Below are 18,086 nucleotides of genomic sequence, written 5' to 3' on the forward strand. Positions count from 1 at the left end.
AGAAAGAAACAATTTTATTTATGTTCACACTTATGAATATAAATGGTTCAAATCAAATTTTTCATAGACTCTACCTTTGCAAATGAATGCTGTAGATGGAGTGGACAATATGGATTTATCCTTCATATTAGGAGGTTCACCACAATGAGCTATTCCTGGTTCGACATAGTCGACTTTTACCCACTCAGAGAGCCACCTCAGAGAACAGTCACAGTACAATGGATTGGAACCTAGAGCTCTTAAAAAAAAGGAAAAGAATAAGTTCATCAATCTTAACATATATTTTTAGAAATTACTCACATATGACTGATGGATTTCAAGTTGGCAAAAGTTCCTTCAGGAATTAGAGAGATTTGATTTCCGTGGAGAGATCTACAAAAACCATTATATTTGAAAACGATCATAAAAAGGTGGTCGATACTGTTTCATGCGAAACCTTGTTGGCTTTTACAATTATAATTACTGCATTTTGAGATTGATGACCGTCATGTTAAGGAAATGTTCAGAAATTCACCTAACCCCAAAAAGCAATGCACATAATAGAACCTGATCCCGAAATCCTCATTCAATTTATCACCCCCTATAGTTTCCTATCAGATTAAAATTTTATTAATTTCACAAACATCTATAGATATATCATTCTGCGTAGAGATAAAATTCAATAGAAGCATTCTGCTAATTAAATGAGAAGCAGGTATTCCCAATACAAATTGAAACTGGAACCTCTGGTGTAGAATAAATCGTTTTACCAACCAAATTGGTGTTTTCAGAACATGAAGATGCCAATTTGGTTGGTGAAACTCACATCGAGACAAGTATTGCATTTCTGGTGATTGGGAAAAGTGCTTGTTTTGGAAGTAGGCATTCTTAAATTTTTCAACTAGAACCATTTTGGATGAATTCCGAAAGAAATAAACCAGATACATTCTTATCAAATGCAGTTGACATTTTTAGAGACTTGAAAGTATAAGCTGCCTTTTTATTCTGGTTTCTTCTGTTTGTCTTGACTAGTCTGATAAATGTTGTACCAGTAATGTATATGTTATATATGTATGATATTTTAATGATGAATAAATTCTATTCTATTCTATTCTTTAATAATTTTCTATTACTTACAAAATTCTCAGTGATGTTAATCCTTGTAGAGAATCCCTCTGAACACATTGCAATTTGTTGTAACTTATTATGAGTGTAGATAATTTTGAGAGATTGGTAAATGTATCATTCGACAACATTCCTATTCTGTTGTTACTCAGATCTCTGAAAATTAGGAGTCACTATTATAACAAATTATATTACAATTTTACACCACTCACAGTCTTGTCAAGGACTTCAGATGACTTATTCTGTCTGCTTGAATTCTGTCGATATCGTTAAAATCTAGATATAGCTCTGAAGTTTCAGGTGGTATGCCTCTTGGTACCTCTTTGAGTTTGGCTCTGGAACAACGGACCACTGTACCAGTGCAAGAGCACATAGGTGGACAGTAGTTTTCTCCCAAACAACCTTGGTCATTTTCACCTAAACAAAGTGGTAAACTTGCTAAATGTTGTATATAATAAAAAATACTTACTTGTACATTTAAATTCGGTTTTGGGAAGTTCTCTAATCAGAACATCTTTCACTCGATCTGGTCCTGCACATCTTGGAGCAGAACCACTAAGTCCTTTATTTTTTAGCCATTCTGAGAACCATGCCAAGTGACAGTTACACATGAAAGGGTTCTGTACAAGGTTCCTTCAAAACAAGAATGGCATCAAATAACACAATCTTGATTATATTTTATTTGGTACTCACAGTGTATGGAGAGATTGGAGAAAATCAAAAGATCCGGGCATCACACAAGTTATCTGGTTGTTATTCAATGACAAAACTTTCAAGTGGTGAAGTCCAAGGAACATTTTGTTGTGGATTTCTAGTAGTTTGTTCTCAGACAGCAATCTACAAGAAATATTAGAAATATATGTAATAACAACAAAAATTACTCTTACAATTCAGATATCCTCGAAGCTCCCTCAAAAGAGTTCTCCTCAATACCAGTAATCTGATTCCTTCTCATGTCCAACTTTACCAAATTTGGTAATCTTCCGAATAAGCCATCAGATTTTATTCTCCCTAAATCATTGTCATGTAATAGTCTAAAAAATAATTTTGATAAAACAAGCTTATTTCTCTCAAAGGCTTTGCTTACAATTCTGTGGTGTAAAGTGGAATGTCTCTAGGTATTTCTTTGAGGTTACGACCAGAACAGTCCACAATGGTACCTTCGCAAGAACATCCAGAAGGACAAGCGTTATCAATCAGGCATTCCCCTGCATACCGAGTCCTAAACTCTTCCTGACCTGTTGTTGAAACTTATTAAATCAATTTCAAAGTCTACTGTTAACAGCAGAAACAAAAAATTCATAACAGACGACAAACATATCTATACTAGCAACATAAATGTAATCTATTCCAAACTTAGATATAGGTATTGAAGTACAAAGGGGCCCATGCTTTTAAACTGGTCACAGTGAATTGGAAACAATAATTCAGTTGAGTAACATTCCTGAGCAGAGCAGTGCTTCTCATAATTATTCTTCAAGTAACTTAATTATCAATAATGCTAGCAAAACTCATTGTAGAGTATTTATATTGAAAAAATATTAGCATACGACTTTTGAAATAAAATACAATACGCCACTTGACAGCAGAAAGTCCTTCAGAAAGTCAAGAAAGACACCATCTGTAGGACCGATAGAAAATTCAAACTGCTCCACAGCAGTCTCTTGCAAAGCCAAGCTTAAAAATCGACCACCATATGAGGAACCTCTTTCTGTCTTCTATCTTTCTGCAACTTTCACTGTAAACAGGCTCCAAAATGATATTAATTTCAAAGATAAACGAGGGTCCTCACGGCAGGCAGTGGCAAAACCAATCTTGAATTGATAAAAATAGATCATGTTTTGCAGAGTGATGCTCAAAAATTAATTTTAGAACTTTAGATGGAAGAATTTTTAGCTCTTTCAGCATGTCTCCTCATCTGAAATATTGACAGATTTTGATCCATAAACCCAATCCAAAATGCTACAACTGACTTGAGTTTACATTAATGAAAATAAACCATTTTTAGAACTAGAGTTTGGGTGCAAAAATTAGCTTTTTAGGTATGTGTTCAAATGGGTAATATCGATTAATGATAATCCTCAAAGAGCTTTTTTATTAAAATGTTAATTTTTCACAAGCATATTTTGTGAAGTCAATTTAAACAAAATATTTTGTAATAATGTTGAATCCACTGAGCTTTATCCAATTTTCTGTCTTATGAAGAACTATGATGTTATCTATGAATGAATTAACTTAGTATGGTAAGTCAATGAATCTTTAAAGTATGTAGTGAAGAAAAGTGGTCCCATAATGATTTTTAGTAGAATATCACGTGAAAAAATTTGTGGATAACTCGATAATAATATTATTCTACCCCATGAGAAAAAACCAAATAACTGCTTCAACAGAGCAAATACACTATTCGTTTAGATGATATCTGAACAACAGATCTTAGCTGCTTGCAATGCAACAAAGAAGAATATGAGGTATTGGCAATTTATCCATAACCAAAACTAAGTCCAGAAGAATATAACAAACATCTAACAAAGACCAACTAAACAGGAAACAAGATTGCACGTAGAGATAGGAGAAAATATCAAGTTCAAGAGGCTGCAGTATTTTTACAAGATGCAAAAAAATAGGGTACCCTAAAATGATTGATATGGCTGTATCTATACTTTTTACTAATAGAATATACAAAGTTTCAGTGTGTTTTAGTGATCAACTTCTGAATTTTATAAAAATTTCAGCAAAGTGATGGGCCTGTAATTCTCAAAACAAATTTCTTTCAATTGCTGTCAATTGGTTTACTTAACACAAATTTGAACAATTTTTTCAGTAGATATGTTGTTTTGACATATTCAAATATATAAAATAACATTCATTATTATCGACTTCACTCAAGATTTAAGGTTAGAACTGTTCTTTATAATTACCAGAAAATAAAATAATACAAATTGTTAATAAGCCCTTACTCCTCACAGTCCTTTTCTCTGCAGTACACTCCTTAGAGTTTATTGTGTATTATTGATCTCTTTGACTTTGTTGAAATACAATAAAAAATTTGTTGCAGATATTAATATTGTCCTAGAAATTATACAAATATATGAGTACTCTATGCAGAGTAATATTAAGAATTTGAAAATGAAATAGAATCTGCCCTAGCTACGAACACAACATAATGAAAATGAGATGAAACCAAATATCAAATAAATAAAAGAAGCTTTATGAACAGCATTATTAGAAATGATGAATGTTAAATGAGACACCATAACCACTGATCAAAGTGGAAAGGTGCTTACCCTTACATTTGAACTTTTCATCCTTCAGAGATTCGATCCTTCTCCTCTGCATTCGTTTCGGCGTTTCGCATCTTGCGCCTGAAGTCTCTATGGGATTTCGATGCAAGTATTCTGCCAGCCATTTTAAGTTGCAGTCGCAAATGAACGGGTTCCTAGCAAGGTGTCTGAAAAAAATTGAAATGAGACTGGAACTGGAACATTTTAAAGAACTTACAGAGTCTGGATGCTTCGAAGGGAGTCGAAACTGCCGTTAGCTAAGGATTGTATGTTGTTATCATAAAGAGACCTGTAAAAATTGACGAATTATTCAAAATATAAATTTCAGTGGGACACTTACAGTAAACTCAGGCTGTGTAAGTCTTGAAAGGTATCTTTTCTTATGCAGGAAATTTCGTTGGCATTCAGTAATCTGAAAAATCAACAGATTATTGAATAAACTACAAACAACAATTTTAGAAAAACTCACAAAAGCTGGAGGGACACTAGGCCTTGAAATATCCCAGCAGGAAGATCTTTGATTTTGTTGCCATATAAAACTCTGTAAAGTAAATGAATGTTATTATAGAATATTGTTCATTGGAAAGACTGAACTCACAGAGAAGTTAAAGCTTTGAGGCCTTGAAATGCATCTGAGGCTATTTTTGCTATTTTGTTGTTACTTAAATCACTGGAACAAAATTAACATTATTGTTTAAGTATATTAGACTCACGACAATTTACTCACATTCTTCTTAGGCGTTTGTGTGCAACAAATGCTTTGGTTGGGATTTCGATAATTTCGTTTTGTTCGAATCGCCTGAAAATCAGAAAAGGTATGTTGAGAGGTCTATTTTCTAAGCTGTGTTAAATCAAAAACATGTATAATATGCATTCTTGTACACTACTCCCAACTTATACCTCAACTTTTTCCTTATATACATATTTTACTTGTCTGAAAATCGTGTATTTTTTGCTTTATTTGGAAATATAACTACTATTTTCATGACTTGAAGCAAGAACAAACTTTTGAAAAAGGATCATTTGAAATGTTTATATATTACTTTAATTCAGTGACTTTTTTTATTGAAAAATGTTGAACTTGCCACAAAAATCATCCGAAAAGATTATAATCATTTTGAAAATTATTTCAAGCTGTATTAATATAAAAATTGCTTCTAACGTTGGGAAATGTCCTCAAAAACGCTTAGTTCATTATAGTCGTTGGCATTCCAAACAAAAAACTCATCAAACAACACTTTCAAAAAACAAGAATGAATTTATTTTTTGAAGATGGAATTTTGATTTATTTGAAGTAGAGAGATATGAAAAATAGATTTGGGAAACGGTTTTAATAATAATAATAATAATAATAATAATTATGTTTATTGTGCAAAAACAGGTTTTATACACAAAGGGAAAAGGGTTAGCCGGAGGCTATCTTCCACCCGTCCCATAATTAGGAAAAAAAATAAGCATACAGTAAGAAAGACTACCTATAACAATAACAATTACAATAGACACAAAAATAATATAAAACAAACTATTATGAGATTATAAAGATAACATAAAAGATTACAATCGTTTTTGAACATCTAAGAAATTAATTTTCAAAGTACTTTTGAATTGATATATAGACAAATGCATATACGGTAATAAATTATTTAGATACTTTGGTGCAAAGTAAGAAAAACATCCCTCAAATTTGGTGGTAACATGATATGGAATGGTAAATGTATCTTTTCTTAAATTGATAGAATGATTATCAGATCGCTTACTAAGTAATCTGAACAAGTAATTAGGAGTTTTGCTTTCCAATAGTTTATATAAGAATACAGATATGAGATAACGAATTCTAAACTCAATATTCAGCTGATCTAATTTCAATAAATATGGAGTTACATGATTACGGTAGTTTATGCAGCACACAAATCTCATACAAGCATTTTGTATACGTTGAAGTTCGTGTTTATTATAGTCTGGTAAGAAGTTGTAATACACTGAGCTGCAATATTCAATATTTTAGACAAAAAAATAAATAAAAAAACACTGAATTCAATGACTGTCAACGATTTATCATTAGTTCTTAAAAGCTTTGGAGCTATTTTTTGATAACCCCTCGATTTCTTATTGGGTACTCAAGTATTTGAAAATTGTAAGTTGCGAACAAAATTATTTATTACTTAAGAGTGTGATTTTTAATTCGATTCTCAAATTTATTGTTAGTTTTGGGAGTCGTTTTTTTCAAAATTCACTTTGAAAAACCTTCAATTAATATTTGTGTAACCCACATAACAATAAATATCTAAAAAAACGAAATCAACACTGAAAATAGTAATTTCTATAGTTTTCCCAGGTTTTACTTTTTAAACTTAAACCTATATTTCTATATTTCTTTATACATACCCAAAAAATACAAAGTGTCACGAAAAATTAATAATTTCGATGCTTTTAATTAAAAAGTGATGTTACACATAAATTACAAGCAACGTAAATAATTTGCTCTTGACTGATTAAACAAGTATGTAAGAAAATTAGAAAATACTATTTAATACATTTTTCACCCTTAAGTAGTGTAACTACTTTTCAACAATTAAATTATTCTTACATTTAATTAAGGGGCGTCTCTGAGACAGTGCCAAGAAACAGCCCCACGCGTACAAAAATTGCGTGCTGGGTATGTCTTGATTCCCATACCCCACGAATCCATAGGACTCGTGTGCTATCCAGTAACAAGCACCCTTTTTAAATGTTTAGCAAAACTCGGTTCGATATAAACCCTTACTGCCAGCAGTCGATTGCGACTTGCATATACCGCCCTCTAGGGACAACTTTGTAAACTCACATATCCAGACAGTTAGTTGCCGGTTGTTAATTGGACTGAAGGTGAGGTGAATCGGTTAACTGGACTGATTTTTACTTTGAGCGAAACTTACAATTCGGTTATTCCTTCGGGAAGATGATCGGGAACGATTATGAGTCCTTTTTCACGGCAATCGACTATTCCGTCGGCACATCTACAGGGATGAGGGCATTGAGGTTCACTGATACATTCTCCGTTTATGGGACGTTCCACCAGTCCTGGAAAAATAAAATTTCAATTTTGATATTTAGTTATTGGACATATGTTTTTTTATATTATCAGCGTTTTATTTGAGGAAATGTTTTTGGGTAACAAATAATTATTAATTGATAATTACATCGAGTATTATAAGAATTAACAGGAGTTTTAATTTTTATACTGAATATTGATCAAAACATATGAACAGTTGTATAAGTTAGATTAGTTTGATAAAATACTATATGATCTGTGTTCCCGGCTCAAGCTCAAATACAAGTAACAATTGTAATTGTTTTGACGATTTTGATCGAGTTAATAATGTGGTCCAAAGAAATTAGATTATGAATACACTGATGACCCGTTACTTGATGAAAATTAATAACACTATCTATAATAATAATTATTACACAATTGTCACACTAATAATTGTGTAAATATCATCATGAATGAAAGAAATGAGATTCACTTTTTGATAAATAATCTCATTGCCATGAGCAAGGTTTCGTACAAGTAGAGGCGATAAAAATATGACCAAATAATCTAAGCCACAAGTGAAGAGCAAAGGGGAATTAGCAAGTATCTTTACATGAACGCATGGTTGGCTGCCTAACTTTCAGTGGAGATATTTATATGAACCAGCTTCATAATTTGGAACATAATAGTAACTGCGAAGTTTTTCCGAATCCGAATGAAACATTTTTGACAGTGCAGTAGTAAAAACTTCCAAAAACCTAATATAAGTATAACATGCCTAAAATATCACAAAACTACTTTTATTGAAAAGATATTGTTCGGAAATGATCCAAATTGAATAAGCATAGATATAAGGTTCAGCATATCTTTGAAATTAATGAACTCCTTTCTGTTTTTTGGATATATTCGGTAATGTGCAAGATGTTTTGCTCGACAAATACATTTTATGAAAAATAGAAAAAATACCAATGTTTAAGAGTAGGTACCCCAGTTATTACATAGAAAACAATACAGAAGTGTCAATTTTTTTTGACGGAAAAACAATCCAAAGTAAGAGCAGTGTGAATTGCAACTGAAATAATTTTTTCCAAAAATCAGGTAAATAAATAGACTGAAATAATCAAGAATTACTTTGTAGTGAAATATATAGAAATTCAAAACAAGAGAGGATTAATAGATACAGAAATTGTAAATGGATATTAGAAATATTGGAAAACAAGCAAAAAAAGAAGAAAAAAACAAACAATTACGGAAAACATACAAAAATAGTAAAAAATAACAGCAAAATGAATATTATAGAAAAGATACTGAGCACATAAATAGGTGAAGAAAACACAGTACAAAATTTAAGAGATAGTGAAATTAGCAGCTTGAAAATTTGAAAACAAGATGCAGATGAAATAAAGGAGAAATTAATGATGCATTTACAATGGATTTTATAAAGTATAAAGGTAGACGATTGAAGGAAATATGTGCAAGTCTGAAGAAGATTGAAAGAAAAGAAAGAAAAAATTCTAGATTCCAATTTATATCTCACTATTTTAAAATTGGAACCCCATAATTTTATTGCTATCAAGGCCATTAAATCTAAATGAATGAATAATTCATTATAATTCACCTGAAAAAATAAAAGTGATAGTTCTAATTTCTTTTGACACAAGTCAAATTGTGGAAGGTTATAAACCCAAAAAAAACACTATAAAATATGGAGTCCTCCACAAAAAATGTCGTTTAAAAAAATTTACCTGAACACTTGAACTCTTGATCCTGGAGATCCACCAGAGCTTGTCCTTTCAGGTGTGTCGGAGAGTAGCATCTCGTATACTGGGCTAACCTAGGAGAATGCCTTAGGTACCTGGCCAGCCAAGAAAGTTGACAGTCGCAATGGAAAAGATTCTCGCTGAGTCGAAGAGTCCGCAGCCTAAACATATTGCTGAACATGTCTTTGCCCAACCATGTGAGATTGTTATTGTTGAGAGTCCTAAAAAAAAGCACGAATATATTCAGAATACATCGAAATGAACTGTATACATGTTGCTAGTAACTTTACATTGCTTGTCTTATATAAGACTATAATATTATATGTTCCGACTCACGACTGGAAGGTCGTGAGTTCGATCCCAAATTCGACTAGATATTTTTCTCGAGAGAATTTATCTAGTTGAAGTTAGGATGATTCTGCAACGTTACATAGGTGGCTCAGGAAGTTATTAACATTGCCTACCCAGGACACGAGGCTAATGACCAATGCGGTCGATGCCGATGACACCAAGATAAAAAAAAAATATATGTATATGTTATTTGTGTTCTTACTTCAAAAATGGCCTCAAATATATTTTGGATCCATATTCAAGTCTATCGGAGGAACAAAATTAAATACACGGTAAAGATCGAACCAAAAATTTTATCATGAACAATTGTAGTTAATCTTTCACAGTTAAACAAAATTTTTTGGCAATACCGAACAAAGGTGCTCCTCTCGTGCACCTTCTTTTTCATCTGCAGTGTATTGATTCGCAATATTCACAACACTGTGATGGGTATTACTGACTTTGCTTCTTTTATGACTAACAATAATATCATAACTTCATTTGTCTAACATAAACCGAACGTCGTCAATTTATTTGATCTTCGTTTTCAGATGTTTCAATAGTCATTCTGCTTTTTTGGGGATGGCAAAACCAACAAATCAAAAATCATGAAAATCTGTCCAGCAAAAACCAAGGTTATATCTCAAAATTACAGCAACGACCGTCACTTCGAGACATAATCTTCGTCCTCGCAGTCATCGAACATGCGACTGATGATGCCTGCCTTAGTAGCAGCCGAAACGTTCGGTACTTCAGGTTCCATTCGACAACGGCCTTCAAGCCCGAATTTTGTTCTCTTTAATCACTACTCCGGTTGCTGTAAAAGCCTATTTTCAAGGTTTGGTAAAGATTTACACAATGGTGTGTAGTGAAAATGTTGATATTGGGTGAATTAAAAATTTTGCCCTTTCTATAAAGTGGATAACTTTCCATTTTTTTATATCATTCAAATTGTGAAAAGTGAAAATACTCATAAAAAAATCATATATTTTAAACTCGTATTTTATACGCTATTATCTAGCAATTTAAATATTCCAGTAACCGGAACATTAGACAGAGTTATTCCCCATTCGTGATTGAAATTCAGAACGTCCGCAGTTCATTAGTAATGAAAACAAGTATTTGAGAAGTATAAAATACTTAAATCATTGAAAATAGGTACAATGAGCAACATTAAACTGCAAAACGTTAGTGATACGTCATCAATTTCCGATTTTGAACTTTGACGTTAACGGTTTTGTTTTTATTGTTCACTAGCAGAAGAAAAGAATGCTTTTTTAAAGTTTGTGTTCCTTCGCATTAGATATTGATTGATTCGTTGCCTAAAATGTACTTCTTCGAGAAGATACCAATGAGATACATCATTTAAAAATGATGATCAATAAGCTCATTGAAGACTTGTAGTTCGTTTTATCATTCTTCAATTCTTTTACATAATCAGTTTCATCGACAACGGAACAGCATAATTTTATAATTAATACAACGCTACACTGATCGTCAAAACCAAAACAACTTCATTACGTTAACTCCTCTCTTCAAAAATACTAATTGAATAAACGGAGCCTGAGACTATTTATCAGTACGGATAACGTAATTGGTTCATTATTAACGGCACGTCAAGGTAACACAACACGTGACTCCATTATATCTTCACGATAATAATGTGCTGGTAACGTTATTCTCGCGATCTCGTGGATATCCGGGATATTGATTTACGTTTTGAAAGCAACAGGTTCTTTCCCCTCGGCAGTACATGCCACCCCCTCGAAGATGACTCAAACCTTTCATATTCGTATTCAGAGTGATATTTGTGTCATTATATACTCTGTATATGAATACATCCAGCACGGAAAAATCGGAAACCGTGAGAGATCCAAAATCGGTTAAGTTATCAAAAAGTTGATTATTTTAGAGATTATTTTAATGACTTTTTTGAATTTAGCTTAGTTCCGGAGATATTCGAAAAAACTAAAGTAGTTACAAATTTCGTTTTAATTTTTTTCTGACGTTATTTTAATAGACGGTGAAAAACTAAAAAATACTTTGTCACTGACACTTTCTAAGATGTACAAGATGGCATTTACAAATTTTTAATCCGACGTCCCGTCTCCGAATAACGTGACATACGTGAGAGTTTTAGGACGACTCCACCCTACTCTTACAAATGGTTTTGGGAACCCTTTTCTTCCATTCATATATCTCAAACTTTAGTTTCATCTCTGAATTCATAGTTTCACACATTATTACCAGTTCTCTCATAACCCCCTACAACTGTGAGAGTTAATGTTCGAACAAGTAGCCTGGGAAACTTCCAAAGATGAAACTTTAGTCTGAAACCTATGGGGTCCAATGACTAATGGACCATTAGGTTTCAGGCCAAAGACTAGGAAACTTCCACAGAGAAAACTTTGGTCTGAAACCTATGGGGTCCAATGACTAATGGACCATTTGGTTTCCGACCAAAGACTAGGAAACTTCCATGAAGGAAACTTTGGTCGGAAACCTATGGGGTCCAATGACTAATGGACCATTAGGTTTTTGACCAAAGACTAGGAAACTTCCACTGAGGAAATTATGGTCTGAAACCTATGAAGTCCAATGATTAATGGACCATTAGGTTTCAGATCAAAGACCAAAGACTAGGATACTTCCACAGAGGAAACTTTGGTCTGAAACCTATGGGGTCCAATGATTAATGGATCATTTGGTTTCAGACCAAACACTAGGAAACTTTCATAAAGGAAACTTAGGTCTGGAACCTACGGCGCGGCGGCCAAGACTAATGGACTATAAGGTTACAGATCAAAGTTTTCAATGTGGAAGTTTTCTAGTCTACTCGTTCTAACGTTACTCCTCAAAGTCGTATTGGGTTGTGACGGTACTAGTAGAAATGTGTGAAACTCCAGTTTGAATTTATTATGTCATAAGTTAGCAATTTTGGTGGCTCTCAAATGCACAGTTTTTTCCTAATTCAACTTTTTTTATATCTCTTTTATTTCCCAATTCTTGCCCTCGTTATCTAGGTCTCATTAACTATAATTATTGACAACAGTTGTTTAGAAAAGTAATTTTCAATCAATGATTTGGACATGGTGACCATAATTAGGTACCGATGTGTTTGGAGATATAACTATCTCAAAATCGAAAAGACAAATGATGATGATTAATAACTAAGAGAACATTTTTGACTCGGTCGTTTATAAAAACTGGAAAACGTAACAAATAGAATAAACAAAGAATATATGGTGCTGTTAAAATTTCAAACCACTAAAGATCTCCAATTTTTACTATTTCTTATGCAGATTCAATTATTGAATGAATTCAAAAAAATTAATTTTCTTGTTGAAATATCAATATCAATGAATTAAACTAAAAAAAAACAATCGCATGATTATTCCAGTCAGTTTATTCAAAAATCACTATAAATTTTGTTCTCAATAATAATACGTTGCGAATTAATAAACTAAAAAATATTTTGAATTTCTTTATCAAGAACCAAACGTGAAATTCCACCGAAAATAGCATACCGTAAACAGAGCTTCTTCTTCAAGAGAACAGCTAATGTTTTCATATAGACAGTGGCGTACAAAGAATCGTTTCGCGTAGTCTGTACAAAAAATAAGAACAGTATACCTATTATCGTATACAATACTATAATCGTATATGAATTAATTTACATTTTTGTATTCGAATCGAGACTCATATAAATTATTTTGTTGGTGCCGATCTGAAACAATCAATTAACTTTTGTGTCAAATAAGTTTTGACGCGAGATTATTCGACTATAAATCATTAATGAAAAATTATATTTATTAATGTAAGTTGATACAAGGTACATACAACCTATATTTACCTAATAGAATAATAATATTTTGATACTTACAGAATTTCCAAGTCCTTCATACTTCTTAGTGCGTTATCATCAATGCACGTGATTTTATTATTATCCAGTTGCCTGAAAATGAAATTTTAAAATAAATGCATTTATTGAATTTTTTGAGTTTTTTTTTATTTTAACAATGGTATTATGAATCAGTTTTCTACATGCAAAGAACGACTACAAATCTCAAAATTTATTTAAACAGAACAAGTTTTTATAAATATTGCTCGACAGATGTTTTCACTTTGAAATCTTTATGTAAATATGACCTTCCTGTCAAAGGGTTGAATCTTGAATTCGATTATGGATCTGTTGTTTCAATTGATCATGCCAATATATATATATATATATATATATATATATATATATATATATATATATATATATATATATATATATATATATATATATATCTCAGGTCGCCCCAGCACATCAACAACCGATGAAAATGTTGAAAAAGTGAAAAAAAAAATTATGGAAAATCGTCAAATCGCTATTAGAGAAATTTCTGAGGATGTCGGCATATCGGTTGGCCCATACAATGCAATTATTTCGTAAATTTTCAGCATGAAGCGTGTGGCTCCGAAGTTCGTTCCAAAATTGCTGAATTTTACCAAAAAATCGTCGTATGAGCATCGCTCAGGAATTGTTGAATAACGTCAACGGCGATCCAGATTTACTTAAAGGGGTCACAACTTGCTTGCGAGAAGCAATACGAAGAAAATGCATTATGGAAAAACAATTCATAGTTTTTGCATCACGATAATATACGTGCTCACTCGTCATTGCTTACTCGTCATTTTTTTGCCAGAAACAACACCGTAATCATGCCTCAGCCACCAAATTCACCAGATTTGGCCCCCTGCGATTTTTTTCTGTTCCCAAGATTGAAGAGACCCTTGAAAAGGGTTGAGAGGGCTCAAGTACATACCACAAAATGTATATCAGAATTGCTTCGAGGATTGAAAAAAAAAACGTTGACACGCTGAGGGAGAGTACTTTGGGGCCAAAAAAGAAATTGATGAATAAATGAATATTTTTCGAGAAAAATCACCTTATTTTTTTAACAGAATTCATGTATGACACTAATGCTATTTATCAACATTTAAATATGGCAAACTTACAGATTTTTGATCGCTGTGGCACCTCGGAAAGTTTTTCGTCCAATCACCGATATTAAGTTATGACTGAGATCCCTGGAAAATACATGAAAAATTAGTCAATTTCATTAGTATATCACGTGATTATTGAAAATATTGATAACTAGTAGTTAATGCTGATTATTTTATACAATTAATTTGCTAACTACATACTGAACACCTGGAAAGTTATTGGGGCAGGAATATGTTTATTGTATTACATACTGCCTTGATGAGGGTTTTAGTTTATGTTTCAGTTGCAAATGTTATAGTTGAGAATGAGAAATGAAAAAATATGAAGATGAGAGTAGCCAATGATTGAATCAGTAGAAAAAAATATTTTTTTTTACTTACACAGCAGAGTATTTACTGAGATGGCGGGACATTTTGAGCTATTGGTAATAATGAAGTAAAATTGAATTCAATCAGGTAATAATTTCAGTATCAATATTGTAATGAATAATATATCAACCCAAGTTTATTATATTAGACGAGGATTCAATCTCTTTCACACATTGAATTGATTTTGTTCAATCTTTGATATTTTCTCTGAAACTAATAACGATTTTTGTGTGTTTCAATTAAATATTTTTTATACTGATTCTTCAGGCGGAAGATAAAGAATGTAGAAAGAACCCTAACACCTGAGAGGTCAGTACAACACTAGGAATAAAGTAGATTTTATTGTTTCTTTTGAAAAAAATCAATTTGAAATTCACAAATCGCCATTAATCGATACACTAAGTTGTCGGCACCATTTGTAAATTAGCTTTTTTTTAGTAGAATAAAAAATCAAAAGTTTTTAATTATAAATAGAAAAAATTGAATTTGCAACCATTACATTTTGAAGAAAGCAAGTTGGAATGAAAATCTAAACTTTATATTTGACGCGAAAATGCAAAATGGAGAAATTCCAAAAAATTTTGAATTCATTCACTTCAAAGAATAAAGTCTCATCGGAAAAAATGTATTTATCTTGATTTTTCAAAAAGTTATAAAATCGTCAACTAACAAAATTTTTCTGTTTCTACAAGTGGCGTTATAAAAATTTAAATAATAGTTTTTGAGAATTGCTACTTGGAGTAAGTATATAATGTATATGTATACTCGGAAATATCATGTGATGAAAGTTTTGATGTTGAAAAATGTATTTTCACAAATGTTATATAATTATGTTTTCATAACTAACAAACCCAGTAATAGACCCATTAAGTCTAGTTATGAAAACGTTTCACCATTTCATTGACATGACAAAATAATGATTCGTGAAAAAAACATTTTTCACGAAATATTGATTTTTTATTTGTCTATTGTTTGAATAATAATATGAGGATAAAAATAATTATTTTATCTTCAAAAACCTTCATCGATATTTCTCAATAGGGTAATGAAAAAATACTAATATAATTTAATAATATTCCGGAAACAAGAAATGAAGATTTTTCAAAAGTGTTCATAAGCAGCTGCTTGATTTGTTGAAAATAAGTTTTTCAACTTTTAAACTATAAGAGATACGATGATAGACATTCGTTTTCATGAAGGATCAATTAGGCCTTGAAATTAGTTAAGTTAAAGACCAAGTTTATAGCTATTTGTTGTTGATTAGTTGTAATAGCAATTTGTTTATAGAAATTGATTACTACATTTTCGTATTGTATCATGACTTATAATTATATAATGTAAATACGGCAATGGACCTGCAGAAACTTTTTTAGGCGATGAGATCTGCCAAATTATTATTAAACCATTTTATATATTTTATAGTTCAAATTATATAGGCGATTAAATTAACATTTACTAACTATCCGGTATTAAAGTTTTTTATTGTACCATCTGTCACTTGCTAAATATTCAATAAATGAATAATAATCCTCGAGAAACTCCTATAATAACATATAGAAAGGAAATCATAGCAAAATACAGGGTGTCTTCTAATTGTGGTGAAAGAATGTAAGGGTTCATGTAAAGGTGGCGTGGGTCCGGAAATATACTTTTCTCAGATACAGGGTGTTGTGTGCCTAAAAAAAGCCTTTTTTGTATGTATATTTTCAATATTTAGGGTTGTAATGGAACCTTACCTCCACCTCCGCATGTGCGTAGCATTTGCTTGAAACGAACATCTGCATTTGCCTCCACATATTTGCAAAGGGGTTTTAATACAATTTAATTTATGAAGGAGTAATATTCTGAACTGCAAAGCTGCAAAACTTTTGTAGAGTCTAATTAGTCAGAAATTTTGTCAGGATATTTCTACACACGAAATAAATGATCCATTTTATTCATAGTCAAAACTTATAAATATGACAATTTACTGACTAATTACTTGGTTCATATGAGCGGAGGCCTCCGCCTCCACTGACATAGTTGTTGCTTTTTCAATGCATAGCGCATAGCCAGCTACGAAAACAAATCAAGGAATAAAAAAGTTTTACTTTTGGATGTTTCACCCAACACAAAATTGAATGTCACAATTTACTCAACAATACTGTTGACTAAAATGTGCCAAGCCGCTATTGGATGCAATAATTTGTATCTGATTGAAACTTTGCCATATTCCACCAAATCCGGATATACAGTATTGATACAATTAATAATTTTTTAACACCCTGTATCTTGAAAACCATGCATTTCCGAATCTATGTTTACATGGTATTTTTTCATAAAATTAGCTCCTGAACACGCTCTTACATTTCTCACCAAAATTAGGAAATACCCTGTAAAAATTAGCGATGCTATAATGAACTACTTACTTAGTTTTAAAACTTTTGCAATGATCACATTTTTCATAGATCATATCTAGGCTGACTGGCCTGAATACAGTAAATAAAAAACTTCTGGTTTATCATAAAAAGTTCTGCATGGCTCCGAAATTTCTTCAAATTGAATTAAATAGAACTGGCCGATACTTGATGAAAATCTATACTGAAAAACTAATCAATACAGTTTATTGTATGATTTTCACTATAAGGGTTTTACAAAAACTGCGATACGTGTTTCGCTATACAATAGCTTCTTCAAGCATAAACTGAGAGTTACTTCTAAATTAAACCATTCTATACTCTAATCGTCTACCTAAATAATAAATCTACCTGAAAAGGTCAGGTATGTATTCGTTAACAATATTAATACATTTTTCAAAAGTATACCTGTAAATATACCTAAATATTTTTACCTGCGAATAAACAGATTCAATAATGGCGAATTATTCAACTCAGTTTGATCGTTCATAAGATGTTGAGAGTTTTTGAATTTGTTTATTTCCATACTCTCCAACAGGTTAGGTTTCAAACCTTTCTTCTGGAAATGGAGGGGTTTGTATTCATGGTCGAACTCATGTCCCTCTGAGATTAAATGACTGGCATATGTGGAATTTATTTCTCCATTCTGAAAACTATATAAAAATAGTCAGGTATATTTACAGGTATACTTTCGAAAAATGTATTGGTATTGTTGATGAATTCATACCTGACGTTTTAAGGTAGATTAATTATTTAGGTAGACGAATAGGTACCTACTTACTAGGTTAGAGTATAAAATGGTTTAATTTAGAAGAAACTCTCAGTTTATGCTTGAAGAAGC

The 18,086-nt window shown here is 31.8% G+C and overlaps 1 protein-coding gene and 1 non-coding gene across 2 annotated transcripts in view; both read right to left on the reverse strand.

Moving 5' to 3' along the window:
- sli (slit guidance ligand) overlaps positions 1-18,086 on the reverse strand; it is a gene marked incomplete at its 5' end in the record, with an annotated part of 109,789 nt that overhangs the window by 16,080 nt on the left and 75,623 nt on the right. The window contains 18 exons of the mRNA XM_074173140.1: positions 75-238; positions 301-372; positions 1,117-1,260; positions 1,317-1,521; positions 1,574-1,737; positions 1,798-1,941; positions 1,992-2,138; positions 2,192-2,342; positions 4,389-4,552; positions 4,603-4,674; positions 4,726-4,797; positions 4,855-4,926; positions 4,984-5,055; positions 5,113-5,184; positions 7,301-7,445; positions 9,144-9,379; positions 13,372-13,443; positions 14,493-14,564. Of these exons, the coding sequence (XP_074029241.1) occupies positions 75-238; positions 301-372; positions 1,117-1,260; positions 1,317-1,521; positions 1,574-1,737; positions 1,798-1,941; positions 1,992-2,138; positions 2,192-2,342; positions 4,389-4,552; positions 4,603-4,674; positions 4,726-4,797; positions 4,855-4,926; positions 4,984-5,055; positions 5,113-5,184; positions 7,301-7,445; positions 9,144-9,379; positions 13,372-13,443; positions 14,493-14,564 (2,240 nt within the window). The remainder of the gene's footprint in view (positions 1-74; positions 239-300; positions 373-1,116; positions 1,261-1,316; positions 1,522-1,573; positions 1,738-1,797; positions 1,942-1,991; positions 2,139-2,191; positions 2,343-4,388; positions 4,553-4,602; positions 4,675-4,725; positions 4,798-4,854; positions 4,927-4,983; positions 5,056-5,112; positions 5,185-7,300; positions 7,446-9,143; positions 9,380-13,371; positions 13,444-14,492; positions 14,565-18,086) is intronic.
- LOC111511410 (U11 spliceosomal RNA) lies at positions 6,982-7,111 on the reverse strand. The gene has a single exon (XR_002722921.2). It is a non-coding gene; the product is annotated as a U11 spliceosomal RNA (small nuclear RNA).

The sequence above is a fragment of the Leptinotarsa decemlineata genome, unplaced genomic scaffold (assembly GCF_025532065.1).
Source record: "Leptinotarsa decemlineata unplaced genomic scaffold, Ldec_3_MD MMD2_tig00000199_RagTag_RagTag, whole genome shotgun sequence".
Taxonomy (NCBI): Eukaryota; Metazoa; Arthropoda; class Insecta; order Coleoptera; family Chrysomelidae; genus Leptinotarsa; species Leptinotarsa decemlineata.